The 14,421-nt window shown below is 45.6% G+C and overlaps 2 protein-coding genes across 3 annotated transcripts in view; both read left to right on the top strand.

Moving 5' to 3' along the window:
* Positions 1–5,457, top strand: part of LOC132455609 (E3 ubiquitin/ISG15 ligase TRIM25-like) — a 35,273-nt gene extending 29,816 nt beyond the window's left edge. Inside the window, exons 2-5 of one of the 2 annotated variants that reach the window (XM_060049500.1) lie at positions 1,535–2,548; positions 4,271–4,367; positions 4,478–4,600; positions 4,675–5,457. In XM_060049500.1, coding sequence (XP_059905483.1) covers positions 1,537–2,548; positions 4,271–4,367; positions 4,478–4,600; positions 4,675–4,798 — 1,356 coding nt within the window. In that variant the 5' untranslated portion in view covers positions 1,535–1,536 and the 3' untranslated portion in view covers positions 4,799–5,457. The remainder of the gene's footprint in view (positions 1–1,534; positions 2,549–4,270; positions 4,368–4,477; positions 4,601–4,674) is intronic. The other variant, XM_060049501.1, reaches the window with a different exon arrangement.
* LOC132455604 (uncharacterized) overlaps positions 1–14,203 on the top strand; it is a 174,763-nt gene extending 160,560 nt beyond the window's left edge. The window contains exons 22-28 of the mRNA XM_060049494.1: positions 5,486–5,552; positions 5,682–5,904; positions 6,471–8,289; positions 11,093–11,266; positions 12,031–12,204; positions 12,381–12,427; positions 13,584–14,203. Coding sequence (XP_059905477.1) covers positions 5,486–5,552; positions 5,682–5,904; positions 6,471–8,289; positions 11,093–11,266; positions 12,031–12,204; positions 12,381–12,427; positions 13,584–14,149 — 3,070 coding nt within the window. The 3' untranslated portion in view covers positions 14,150–14,203. The remainder of the gene's footprint in view (positions 1–5,485; positions 5,553–5,681; positions 5,905–6,470; positions 8,290–11,092; positions 11,267–12,030; positions 12,205–12,380; positions 12,428–13,583) is intronic.
* The last annotated feature ends 218 nt before the right edge of the window (positions 14,204–14,421 follow it).

Here is a 14,421-nt window from a genome sequence, read left to right on the forward strand (position 1 = left end):
AACAAGCAATAACATTCAATCGTGAACTAAATTGGAAATGGCTGGAGGAGAATGGTTCTCAGCTCGCTAAATGCAACCAACCTGGGCGGCAGGAATCCTGAAGGAATAAACGTAGCAGAAGTACAAAGGTGGAATGTAAAGGTACTATCCTCGCCTAAATTGCTGGCAAGTTACAGTCAACGGTTCCTTGGAACCACTCCCTCTCCACACCTTACAAAGAACATAACTGACAGTCATAGCCAGGCAATAATCATGGCAGATTTATGTTCCTATCTTTTTTTATTGTAAGGTATTCACAGTGTAAATAGTACTCATTATGGCCATCCCGATGGATAAAAGATTCTGAAACTTTGTGTCATTTGTTTGTCATTTTGGGGTTATTATTACTATACTATAGGCTACTTTATTTAATTTAGAACGATTCAGCATTATTAAATACTTCTCATGTTTTAGATAAATGTGGCTTTCAGTCAGGTGATCATATGTGTAGATACATAATCTAATCCAAATGTCAAGTGGAAAGCCAAGAAACTCAATAAAAAATGTAGGCAAGGTGGTAAGAATAAGTTTATGCACCCATGCTAAAGTTGACTTAAAAGAGGTATAAACAAATAATCTTTTGGAATGTTCTTAATGCCTTTTCTTAAACAAATTCTTAAACTATTTTTCTTTGTGAATGAAAAATGTATCGTAAATAAATACATTTTTCTTAAATTCCCATAAAGGCAGGCAGATTTTTATTTTTAAAGGCCATTTAGTCCGTCAGGAATCCTGAAGTAATAAACGTAGCAAAAGTATTCAAAGGTGGAATGCGAAGGTACTGTCTTTGCCTAACTTGTTTGCAAGTTACAGTCAACCGTCCCTTGGACTCCCTCTCCACACCTTACAAAGAACATAACTGACAGTCATAGCCAGGCAATAATTACGGCAGATTTATGTTTCTATCTTTTTTTATTGTAAGGTATTCACAGTGTAAATAGTACTCATTATGGCAATCCCAATGGATAAAAGATTCTGAAACTTTGTGTACACTTGTTAGACTTGAGGGGTTAACTTACTGGGTCACATAGAAGCCACCCAAAAAAAATATACCTCGCTGTGACCTCAGAAAAAGAGGTCACAGCGTAAATTACAGTAATTGCAGACTAAAAATATGCTGTCATTTAGTACCTCTGTAAAATACACATGTCCATTTGTGGTTATTATTACTATACTGTAGGCTACTTTATTTAATTTATAACGATTCATCATTATTAAATACCTCCTATGTTGTCGATAAGTGTGGCTTTGTGTCATCTGGATAACGTTGTATTTGACACTCTAGATGGATTCCCGGGACATATGAGCTTCCCTGTTAACTCCTCTCTCCGACCTCTGGACGTGTAGCGTTGTGACGTCAAATGTTTCAGCTGGGCAGGAGTCAGAGACCGCTAACCCCATGCTAACGTGGTTTAGACACATACGTACCGTATTTTAGACAATGTAAATGTAATAATAATGTAATGTTTTAAAACTTGATAAACATGTTTTCTAGGAATGGCCTCTGCTACTTCCGGGTCTGAGGAGGTCTCCTCCTGTTCCATCTGTCTGGATGTGTTCAACAGCCCAGTCTTCACACCATGTGGGCACAACTTCTGCAGAACCTGTATTACAACGTTCTGGGATGAACAAGTCCAGTACAAATGTCCTGTTTGCAACGAGCTGTTCCACACAAGACCTGATTTACGGGTCAATACCCTCTTTTCAGAGATGGTTGATCGGTTAGGAAGGACTGTTCGAGTCAAAGAGCCGCCTTGTGTTGATCCAGGAGAAGTTCCCTGTGACGTCTGTACTGGGACCCAGCTGAAGGCTGTGAAGTCCTGCATAGTGTGTAATACCTCTTACTGCCAAACCCACCTGGAGCCACACCAGAGAGTCGCTCGCCTGCAGACACATCTGCTGGTCAACCCTTTGGACAGTCTGGAAGACAGGATGTGTAAGAAACACAACAGACTTCTGGAGCTCTTCTGTCAGACTGACCAGGTGTGTGTGTGTGTGTTGTGCATAATGACGGACCACAAGTCCCATCCTGTTGTACCTATGGAGGAGGAATATGAAGTGAAGATGGCCCAGCTGGGGAAGATTGAGGCTAATGTTCAGCAGATGATCCGTGAGAGAAAACAAAAGAGTCAGGACATCAATGACACACTGAATCACAGCAAAGCAGAAGCAGACAAAGAGATGGCAGATGGTGGACAGGTCCTCACCGCTCTGAAGCGCTCTGTTGAAAAGTGTGTTCAAGAAAAACTGAAATCCACAGAGAATGAAGCTGATGGTCTCATCAAAGAGCTGGGGCAGGAAATAGAAGATCTGACCAATATAAGCTCAGAGGTGAAGCAGCTCTCACACACTAAAGACCACCTCCACCTCCTCCAGACCTTCAGATCCCTGAAGGATCCTCCACCCACCAGGGACTGGACAAAGGTGGAGTTCCATCCTCCGTCTTACGTAGGGACACTGAACAAGGAGATGAAGAAGCTGGTTGTCCCAGAGCCAACGCTAAAGAAGTGTAAGTGTCTGTTTAGTTTGATTCATCACAATAACTATTGGTATTGAGAGTACATCCACACAGCGGGAGGTGACGTTCATTCAGATCCTACTGGGAAGGAAGATGATGGCTGACATGTGTCGACCGCCACAATTAACCTTAAATATTGCATTGTTATATTACGTAATGCATAGTCGGTAATGTTGTGATTATGATCAGACATAATCATGATAATGATCAGGAAGATAACATCTGGGCTCAGTATTATACAGTATATACAGACAACCCGTAACCGTGGCTCTCCTGCATAGCGACCGTACATCCACTGGCTAGCTCAGGATAGGTAGCGGGGAGCTACTGCACACAGCGATGGCACTACTGCCCCTAGTGGTGGGATGTAAGTATCCCACCCTGCAACAAGACTAACATGTTCTGCTGCTGCCCCTAGTGGTGGGATGTAAGTATCCCACTCTGCAACAAGACTAACATGTTCTGCTGGGGGCCCCAAATAAATGTCCCAGTATGGGCGTGACCTTTGTCCCTGTATGGGCGTGTTCTTTGTCCCGGTATTGCCGTTTCCTATGTCCCAGTATGGACGTGTCCTATGGCCCAGTATGGGCGTGTCTTTTGCTTGGTATGGGCGTGTCCTTTGTCCCGGTATGGGCGTGTCCTTTGTCCTGGTATGGGCGTGTCCTTTGTCCCAGTATGGGCGTGTCCTTTGTCCCAGTATGGGTGTGTCCTTTGTCCCGGTATGGGCGTGTCCTTTGTCCCAGTATGGGATGGCCGTCGCCTTGCGTGGGGGCCTCCGCCGACGGTGTGTCTTTGTGTGAACAAACCGTTGTCAGTCGCTTTGGATAAAACGTGTGCTTAATGCCCTAAAAGGTAAATGTAAAAATATAAAAGCAATGGAATAGGGACAGGCAGACAGCACGTAGACAGATAGAGAGACAGACAGGCAGACAAGACGCAGACAGACAGACAGACAGACAAACAGACAGACAGACAGGACGCAGACAGACAGACAGGCAGACAGGCAGACAGGAAGCAGAAGGACAGACAGACAGACAGGCAGCACACGGACGGACAGGCAGACAGAAAGGCAGCAGACATACATACTACTCTATCGCGATAGTGTGTAGACATAGATAGTGTCAGAGTGTATGGATTTAGACACAGATAGTGATAGAGTGTATAGATCTAGATATTGTGGCATCCCGCCACGGAAACCTCGGCCTGGACGGGCCCGGGGTACCGTAAAGGACTGGGTATACCACCCCCACCCACCAGCCGGCGACGGAGAGCCGCCCTTTCGGCTCCCCTATCAGGGTGATTGGGGGACACCTGGCCGAAAGCGGAGGAGCCATCTTAAGAGGAGGTCCAGCACAGCACAGCACGGGTCGGGAGCAGGAAGGAAGGGCTCATGGCAGCGAGAGAGCCTAGAGGCCCACGGAGGCCCTAGAGACCGAGACTCCTTCATAGTTTGATTGTCTCACGTTGATTGTTAAATAAATACCTGCCATGGCCAAAAACCCTACGCCAAGCGAGTTTTGTCCGTGGAACCCGGCCCAACCGAGCACCGGGATACCACAATATAGAGAGTGATAGGGGGTGTAGATCTAGATATAGAGAGTGATAGAGTGTATATCGGGCAGGAGAAGGATAGGAAGTCTTCACTGCAGTTATTTCTCGTTCAGTACTCCAACAGAATCCACAGTAACAATATGTAGTTGTGTTTGTGTCCAGGTTTTCAGTCTACAATGGATGAGGAGAGAGAGGAAGGGGGTCCTACCTCTAAGACCACTCTGTCTGGGGAACATGGCCGCCGGAGCAAAGCTGAGAGGTAAGCAGAGGATCTCTCTGTCTGTGACAGATGTCCATGTCAGAGCTCAGCAGTGATACATCATGACTCCATCTTCAGTCTTACTAAAAGCTGTGTGCGTTGTGATGAAGCCCAGAGCAGCAGGAGAGAGCAGACTCCTCTGGATCCAGCTCCAATTGTGAATCCTTTAAGAGTGCCCAGTATACAAATCCACCTATTAGGTTTAAAGATGGATATCAGTCTATTGAGAAGAGGTGAGGATTTAATAGAGATCATAAAGATACGGCCTCTATCAAACGTCCATAAATCCTGGTTCTTGTTTTTCTAGAAGGGTCCAGCAGCAGAGAGCAGATTCCCCTGGACCCAGCTGTGACGAGTCTATGCTCTTGTCCATGTATACTACATGGACAAGAGCAAGTAATCCATATCCAGATCCATGTCACACATATTAAACGGCTGCCATTTTTTACAAAGGTCTCTATGTATCCAGGCATGATAGGATTGTGTACATTATATCAGAGAGTTTACCATGCTTATTTTCTACAAACACTGGCAATGCATATAAATTGTGTTGTTAGACAACAAATGTTTTCCAGGTGCTTTGCAGAAAAGTCTGTGTTCACTGATTTAAATGCCACCAGGCCTGATATTACGATCATTGATGAGGACAATAGAAATGTGTTCATTCTGGAAGTAGGATGCTTTTTTGATTCAAGTCTAGAGGAGGCTTACTCAACAAAGCTGGTAAACTATAACCCTCTTGTGCAACAAATATCTGGCCTTGCCTACAAAAGTCAATATCTGGTCCTTATCTTCAGCAGCCTGGGCCATGTGCATAGGCCTTCATCAGGGGTCTCAGGATGGTTGGCTTTACCAAAGCAAGGGCAAAACAACTTGCCAAATACTGCTCAATATCCTCCATTATTGCAAGCCGCCACATTTGCAGAAGAAGGTGTTGTGTGTATCGATAATCTGCTGTTTGAACTGTCATCAGACCCACATTGCGAGATAATGCCTGAGCAATGTTTTGTATCTGTAACATTTATTTCATGTACATTTCTTATGAATTGGGATATAAATTAAGAAATTAAATGTGTGTGTGTGTGTGTGTGTGTGTTTTGTGTGTGTGTTCTCCACAGTCACCAGGAGAGTTCAAATGTTACCAGTGCTCAGTCTGTACAGCAGCATCAAACAGAGCTGATCAAGGTGTGTAAATGTCCAACAAGACATTTGACTGTAGCTCTGCAGGAACATTAAAAAGCATCTCTTGAGGTTCTCCCAGCGGGACGTGAATCCAGGACAGTAAAGTTCTACTTGATGTTTGTTCTGTTCCAGAGGCCTGAGAATAGAGAACCTTTCCTAGACAAGGAGCTGAAGAAGTTCTCGATGGGTCCCTTCCCACATTACCCACAATGCTCAGAGAGTGAGAGGGAGGAGGAGGAGGTGGATGGTAAGAAGGAGGAGCAGAGGAGGCGTGCCATAGAGGGAATGGTGGACATCACAAAGCTCTGCCTGGTGGAGATCAACCAGGAGGAACTGGCAGACAAACTGGGGGGCAGTTAGAGACTATTATCTTGAAAAGAGAGAAGAAACACACATTTTGAAGAGCAGTAGGAGATTATTATTTGTTCTGTTCTGACTCAATGACATAATGTGAGACATTTCTAACTTTAATGGGAGATATCTTTCCTCTTTGGGGTTAAATGGTTTGATCCAGATAGGTAGGGTTATTGTGGGGGTGTCAGGTTAAATGGTTTGATCCATATATGTAGGGTTACTGTGGGGGTGTCAGTTCAATGGTTTGATCCAGATATGTAGGGTTATTGTTGGTCTATCAGGTTAAAGAATGTTAAGCACTGTCTTGTTATGTCAGCAGAGCAAGTCACTTTACACTGATTCACTACCATTATTGATATCATTTGACCAATCATATTTCTGGAAATGACAAAGTAGTCCTGAACATTTTTAATCTTTAACATGCAGTCCTTGTCATGAACAGCTTCTCCAACCACAAGTAATGAAGCCACTAAACATCATGAAGTTGATAATTAAAAGGAAATATTGACCTTTTTTCACTGATGTCACCTTCCACTAACTGATGTCTTCTGTTGTTTTCTCTTTTAGGATCTGATGCTGTCGAGTGCCAACATAAAATAAAGTCTAATTTGAAGAAGAAGTTCAGGGTTGTGTTTGAGGGAATCACTAAAGCAGGACAACGAACAGATCTGAATGACTTCCTCACAGAGATCTTCCTCACAGAGAGAGGCAGTGGAGAGGTCAACAAGGAACATGAGGTCAGACTGATTGAAACAGCTTCCAGGAAACCAGCCATGGAGGAAACACCAATCAGATGTGAGGACATCTTTGAACCCTTACCTGGACAAGATCAACAAATCAGGACAATGATGACAACTGGGGTGCCCGGCATTGGTAAAACCGTCTTAACACAGAAGTTCACTCTGGACTGGGCCGAAGGCAATGCCAACCAGGACATACACTTCATATTTCTCCTCACTTTCAGAGAGCTGAATTTACTAAAAGGGAAAGAGTTTAGCTTGGTGGAACTTCTTCATCACTTCTTTATTGAGACCAAAGAAGCAGGAATCTGCAGATATGACCTGTTTGAAGTTGTCTTCATCTTGGATGGTCTGGATGAGTATCGAATTCCTCTGGACTTCCAGAACAACCCGATCTGGACTGATGTCACAAAGTCCACCTCGGTGGACGTGCTGCTGACAAACCTCATCAGGGGCTTCCTGCTTACCTCCGCTCGCATCTGGATAACCACAAGTCCTGCGGCAGCCAATCAGATCCCTGATGAGTGTGTTGACAAGGTGACAGAGGTGAGAGGGTTCACCGACCCACAGAAGGAGGAGTACTTCAGGAAGAGATTCAGAGAGCAGACGCTGGCCAGCTCTATCATCTCCCACGTCAAAAAATCACGAAGCCTCCGCATCATGTGTCACATCCCAGTCTTCTGTTTGATCACTGCTACAGTTCTGGAGGACCTCTTCAAAACATCCCAGAGAGAAGAGGAGATGCCCAAGACCGTGACTCAGATGTACAGCCACTTCCTGAGGGTTCAGTCCATACAGGGGGACATGAAGTACCGTGGGAGATCTGAAACAGATTCACACTGGAGTTCAGAGAGCAGGAAGATCATTGTTTCTCTGGGAAAACTTGCTTTTAACCAGCTTGAGAAAGGCCACCTGATCTTCTACGAGGCAGACCTGGCAGAGTGTGACATCGATATCAGAGCAGCCTCAGTGTACTCAGGAGTGTTTACCCAGATCTTGAAAGAGGAGTGTGATCTGTACCAAGACAAGGTGTTCTGCTTCGTCCATCTGAGCCTCCAGGAGTTTCTGGCTGCCCTTTATGTCTTCTGGTCCTTTATCTACACTGATGTCAATCTGCTCTCAGAAGAAGAGCCAACATCCAGGGAAGATAAACTCCTCCACCTCCACCAGAGTGCTGTGGACAAGGCCTTACAGAGTGAGAACGGACACCTGGACTTGTTCCTCCGCTTCCTCCTTGGCCTCTCTCTGGAGACCAATCACAATCTCCTACGTTGTCTGCTGGTAGAAAATGATAGAAGACAAATCTTTTGGTCCAGAAAATTGAGAAAATTGCTCTTCAGGAACAAGGAAATAGCATCTTACATCAAGACTAAGGTAGATGGAGATCTCTCTCCAGAGAGAACCATAAATCTGTTCCACTGTCTGAATGAGCTGAACGACTGTTCTCTAGTGGAGCAGATCCAACGGTCCTTGACATCAGGAAGTCTGTTCAAAACACATGTCTCTCCTGCTCAGTGGTCAGCTCTGGTCCTCATATTACTGTCATCAGAAGAGAAGCTGGACGTGTTTGACCTGAAGAAATACTCTGCTTCAGAGGAGGGTCTTCTGTGGCTGCTGCCATTGGTCAAAGCCTCCAAAACATCTCTGTAGGTTCATTAATAACATTTATCACAATACACACAACACAATATGCCTGATAGTAGAATATAAAAGTAATGATAACATAAAAAACATCTTTCGAGGTTAACTTATAACATGTATCTCAATATGCACAACGTTATATTGCGTGAGGTTGAAAGTCAAACTCAAAAGCTCTATTTATTATGAAATAATAAAATGACGAAAGAAAGAACTAATATTGTTTGATTATAGTTTAATACAGCTGCATCTAAATATCCAGCTATATGTATAAATAAATAATTATTGATACGGATAGATTCATAAATATACGTTTATTTTTAAAGGATTACCAATTATTTTAAAACCTTTTCACCTTGTAAGTTTGGTTACATGGGCGATTTGGGTTTAACCAATAGAATAGAATAGACTTTATTTGTCATTGTGCATTGGATACACAACGAAATTTGTTAGTGCAACCACTAACAAAAGTGCAGTTGTGCTGGGTGGAGGGTAGGAGTGTAGTGTGATTATTAAGTTCTGTGATGGCCCTGGGGATGAAACTGTTCTGCAGTCTGGAGGTGCGTGCTGTAGTGGCCCGGTAGCGCCTGCCAGAGGGTAGCAGGGTGAAGAGATGGTTTGCGGGGTGAGTCTCATCCTTTAAAATGCCACATGCTCGGCGGAGGCAGCGCGTCCTAAAGATGTCATCCAGGGGAGGCAGTGGAAGTCCAACTATTCTCTCAGCAGACCTTATGACCCGACTGAGGGATTTCCTGTTCTTTTCTGTGCAGTTGACGTACCATGCAGTGATACAGTAAGTGATCACACTTTCAATGCAGCAGTGGTAAAAAGTCTTAAGCAGCTCGGGAGACAGGTTGTTTTTCCTCAATATTCTCAGGAAGTAGAGCCGCTGTTGTGCTTTCCTTACTGTGGCAGTTGTGTTCATCACCCATTTCAGGTCCTCTGAGAGCATAACCCCCAGGAACTTAAAGCAGGAGGTCCTCTCTACTTCCTCACCATTGATGATGAGGGGTTGGAGGTTCGCCTTTTGTCGCCTGAAGTCGACTATGATTTCTTTTGTCTTTCTGACATTCAGGGTCAGGTTGTTTTTTTGACACCATTCTGTCAGTCTGTCAACTTCGTCTCTGTAGGCACTTTCATTTTCATGGGTGATTTGTCCTACCACAGTGGTGTCATCTGCAAATTTGATCACAGTATTTGAAGGATGGGTGTTGGTGCAGTCATATGTGTATATGGAGTACAGCAGGGGACTCAATACACAGCCTTGTGGAGCTCCAGTGCTGAGGGACAGGCTCGAGGATTGGTGAGGACCCAGTCTCACTGTCTGCGGGCGATCTGTTAGGAAATCCTTAATCCACATACACAGGCTGTAGCTGAGGCCCAGATCAAGAAGTTTGGTGATCAGCCGGTTGGGGACGATGGTATTAAAAGCCGAGCTGTAATCTATAAAGAGTAGTCTTGCATATGTCTCCTTCTTGTCCAGGTGTGTCAGCGTTGAATGGAGGGCTGTGACGATAGCGTCCTCAGTGGACCTGTTTTCCCTGTAAGCATACTGATGCTGGTCCAGGGAGCGAGGGAGGAAAGCCTTAACGCGCTTCGCCACCAGCCTCTCAAAGCACTTGGCGATGATGGGAGTGAGCGCCACAGGTCTATAGTCATTTAAGGTGCTGATGTTACTTTGCTTGGGCACAGGTATAATAGTGGCTGTTTTAAAACAGGTTGGTACGACCGCTTTGGCTAAAGACATATTAAAAATGTCCGTAAAGACATCTGCAAGCTGGTATGCGCATTCTTTGAGCACTCTTCCTGGAATGCCATCTGGTCCCTCTGCCTTCCTTGTGTTCACAGACCTGAGGATGAGTCTTACCTCCTCTTAAATAGGGAGGGTTGATAAAGACACTTCAGGGTCATCAGGGGTAAGGGTGAGAGGTCACGATTGATTGGGAAAAAGTTGAGAGAGGGAAGAAACAAAGGAAGAGAGTACTTTATTCTCTGTAGAGATCGCCCAGCTAAAGGATATTTAAACATTTACTTATTAGTTGTAGCAGCGGTGCCAAAGAATTATGATTGCGGGAGCTAAGGGGGGCTAGATTGTTTTTAGCAGTGGCTAATACATTTTGATTAATTTGACGAATCAACCAATGAAATCACCCAACAAGCAGCAACGGTCATCATCAATGCCGCAAATGAAAAATATGATTTCATAGTTCGGTTTTGTTACATATCAGTCAGTCCGATGTCTTCATATAATAATATATATATGTATATAAATTATTATTATATTATTGTGGCGATCACGGCCCTGGTCGCCAAGTGTCGCAACGGATCCTGGGAGGGTCGACGGCACAGAGGCAGTCGTGGTTGTGGGCGATAGGATGTGTGTTTCAGGTGTGTGTGTGTGGTGTGTTTACATAAAGTCCTTCTCAGGGTCGTGCGGAGTATGGGCCACTAGAGTTGCAAACTTATATGTGGTGAGCAGCAAGTTCCAGTGCTGCTTGCCACATTATTAAAAACTTATTTTTACCATTAATATTTGTCACAACAAATTGACTGGGCGTTTTGAGAGGGGGAGCTTAGAGGGGGCTCAGGCTACAACATGTATTACAATACTATACATAAAATATGTAATACTACAATAAAAAGTCTAATTAATACACAAAAAAGTTCTCAAACACTACAAAAACTCCAATATTGAATACAAATAATGATCTAATGTAATGACTAGTACATAGTCCTTCATTATGTTAATAGCAATCACCGTTAGTTACTTTAATCACAGTTCCTAACATGTTGTGTTTATTGTATGTGTAGGCTCAATGGCTGTCATCTGTCAGAGAGATGCTGTAAAGCTCTGGCCTCAGTTCTCAGCTCCAACTCCTCTAGTCTGAGGGAGCTGGACCTGAGTACCAATGATCTGAAGGATTCAGGAGTGAAGCTGCTCTCTGCTGGACTGGGGAGTCCACACTGTAAACTGGAAACTCTCAGGTCAGTTTCACTCAATGGTCAAACAGTTACACCACAAGTTCCACATCAGAGGATGTTGAACAGATTTACCTCCAGAAAGTTAACAGGTCTTAATAAACAAGTAGAATATGTCCTCTCAGGGCTCAAGACACATTTTCTACTGGTGCCACTAACTTTTTAATTTGGTGGCACCCTAACAAATGTGGTTCCAGTTTACACTGTAAACTGGAAACTCTCAGGTCAGTTTCACTCAAGTGGAAATATAAAGAAACCCAAAGTCCTGTCATTGAGTGGACCTCGCTCCACAAGGGAATAGAGACTAGGGCTTGGGGCGCTACAATGCTGATATATTATGTGGCCGTTGAATACCCGCTTGTTTCCGGGAAGGCCTTCTTCCACGGGTGGCGCTGTGGCAAATGGTCCCAATCTAAATGTGGAGTGGTTTAGAAAACCTAACGTATTATGGCTGAGAAGCTTTCTCTTGGCCATCTTCAACCGCTGGCCAGAAGGAGCTCCACACATCCACACACACCTCGCCGTCGGTGTCCCTTCACTAGACCAGGAAGTGCTTCATAAAAGGACCTTCTACGTCACCAAGGCAACGCCACTTGAGTTTGGAGTAGGACATTCACAAACTGGTTGGCAGACTGGAAAAACACAGGAGTGTGTGTGTGTGTGTGTGTGTGTGTGTGTGTGTGTGTGTGTGTGTGTGTGTGTGTGTGTGTGTGTGTGTGTGTGTGTGTGTGTGTGTGTGTGTGTGTGTGTGTGTGTGTGTGTGTGTGTAGCTTGTCTGTCTGCCTGGTCACACAGGAAGGCTGTGCTTCTCTGGCCTCAGCTCTGAGCTCCAACCCCTCCCATCTGAGAGAGCTGGACCTGAGCTACAATCACCCAGGAGACTCTGGAGCTGCGCTGCTCTCTGCTGGACTGAAGGATCCACGCTGGAGACTGGACACTCTCAGGTATGGAGAAGACAGCTCCCCATTCAGGGACATAGTCTCCTACAAGGATCCAAGCCGCTGCTAGATGAAGTCGTTTGAAAAGGCAGCTGTAACTCATGTTGTGTAGAACGAGATGAGATAGCAGATGATGAAGGTGAATGTTTCAACATGCTGCTCTCACTTTGTTTCCCCCCCAGTGTGGAGCACGGTGGAGTGTGGAGGCTGAAACCAGTTCCACAGAGATGTAAGTATCTGTTTGATTCATCACAACACAAACTCACTATTGAGATGGAAAGTCCATCCACACAGCAGGAAGTGAGATCAGATCCTACTGGGAATGAAGATGATGGCTGACATCATGTGTCGACCGTCACAATTAAACCTGCTTGTATAAAACCCAGCAGGTATTACATTGTTATATTATGCATTGGATAGTTGGTCATGTTGTGATTATGATCAGACATAATCATGATAATGATTGAATGAAGCTAACATCTAACATCATAATGAAGCTAACATCTGGTCTCAGAGTGTAGTATTTTGGGTATACTAACAATAATAAGAAGGACACAGACTTTACTCTTTACTTATTTATTGACAACCCGAAAATGCGGCTCCCCTGCATAGCGACCGCCCGTACATCCAATGGCTAGCTCAGGGGTAACACGTTAGCGCGTTACGCATGTTAATTTTTGGGTAACAAAGTAAAGTAACGCATTGCATTTAAAATATCGGTAACTACACTACTTTACTAGACTAAAGTAACGGGCTTTCCTGCGTTACCCAAGCCGTGTTTGCCTGTGTGTAAAGTTCTGATCTGTTGTGGTGCGTGCATGCGTGCTTCCTGTGTGTCTGCAGTGTTTTGAAATGGGTTGATAGTATATTTAGAGATGGGTTGTGACATACAATTGGTTACCTTGCTGCCAATGTCAATGCCCCTTTTAATTCTAATTAATGAAAAATTATAATATACATAATTTATTGTTTCTCGGCAACCTGGTATCACGTGAATCACGACCCGGTAACACGTGGGTCACGACCCGGTACCAGGTGGGTCACAACCAGGTACCAGGTGGGTTACGACCCGGTACCGGGTGCCGACCCATAGGTTGGGGGTTAGGGTTAGGAGGAGAGGGCTGAAGGGGGCGGGCCGCTGAAGGGGGCGGGCCGCTGAAGGAGGCGGGCCGCTGAAGGGGGCGGGCCGCTGAAGGGGGCGGGCCGCTGAAGGGGGCGGGCCGCTGAAGGGGGCGGGCCGCTGAAGGGGGCGGGCCGCTGAAGCGCTGCGTGGCGGCGCCGCTCCTCAGATTAGCGGGGAGACGCCGGCTCAACAGAACAGAAACATCTGAACCCTCCCCAGTGTCTCTGTGGTCAGCAGCTCATCATGTCTGGTTCTCCCTCAGATGCCTGTGACCTCACCCTGGACCCCAAGACGGCCGGCGTATACCTCTCTCTGTCTGAGGACAACAGGAAGGTGACGCGGTTGGGAATGTACCAGTCGTATCCGGATCAACCAGAGAGATTTGGCTACAATTCCCAGGCGTTGGGTAGGGAGGCTCTGACTGGCCGCTGTTACTGGGAGGTAGAGTGGGAAGGACGGATTGATATAGGAGTGACATACAGAGGAATCCCAAGGAGAGGAGGGGGTGGTGACAGCGGGCTTGGAGGGAACAACAAGTCCTGGAGTCTTTATTGCTGTGATGATCGTTACTCTGCCGGGTACAACGATATAGAGACAGCCCTCCCTCTCCCCCCCGCTGGCTCCACCAGAGTAGGAGTGTATCTGGACCGGCCTGCTGGCTCTCTGTCCTTCTACAGAGTGTCCCCAGGTGGAGGAGGGTCCTCAGACACACTGACACACCTCCACACCTTCCAGGCCTCCTTCACCCAGGAGGACCTCCTCCCAGTGCTCTGGGTAGGGAGGGGGGCCTCAGTAGCCGAGTTTACATGGCAGATCGATGCCGCATAGATTTCTATGCGGCATAGATCTGTTCCTAAAATGTGTTCCGAATGTACTGTATACATGGCAGCAACAAAAGGGTCCGTTATGTCTCTCGCGCACACCTGACACGTCTCTGGACCGGCGGCGACATAATGGATGTCTTATCACTATCGGGGATTTTAAATTTGATTTTAATGAAAGCACAGCAGGAGAGAGCTTTTCTCTGCCTGCTCCTTCAATTAAGAAGGAGGACGACAGCGCAGCAACGTCAATTTCTCGTCAGATCTTTATATTTACCC

This window comes from Gadus macrocephalus, chromosome 4 (genome assembly GCF_031168955.1).
Source record: "Gadus macrocephalus chromosome 4, ASM3116895v1".
NCBI classification, from domain to species: Eukaryota; Metazoa; Chordata; class Actinopteri; order Gadiformes; family Gadidae; genus Gadus; species Gadus macrocephalus.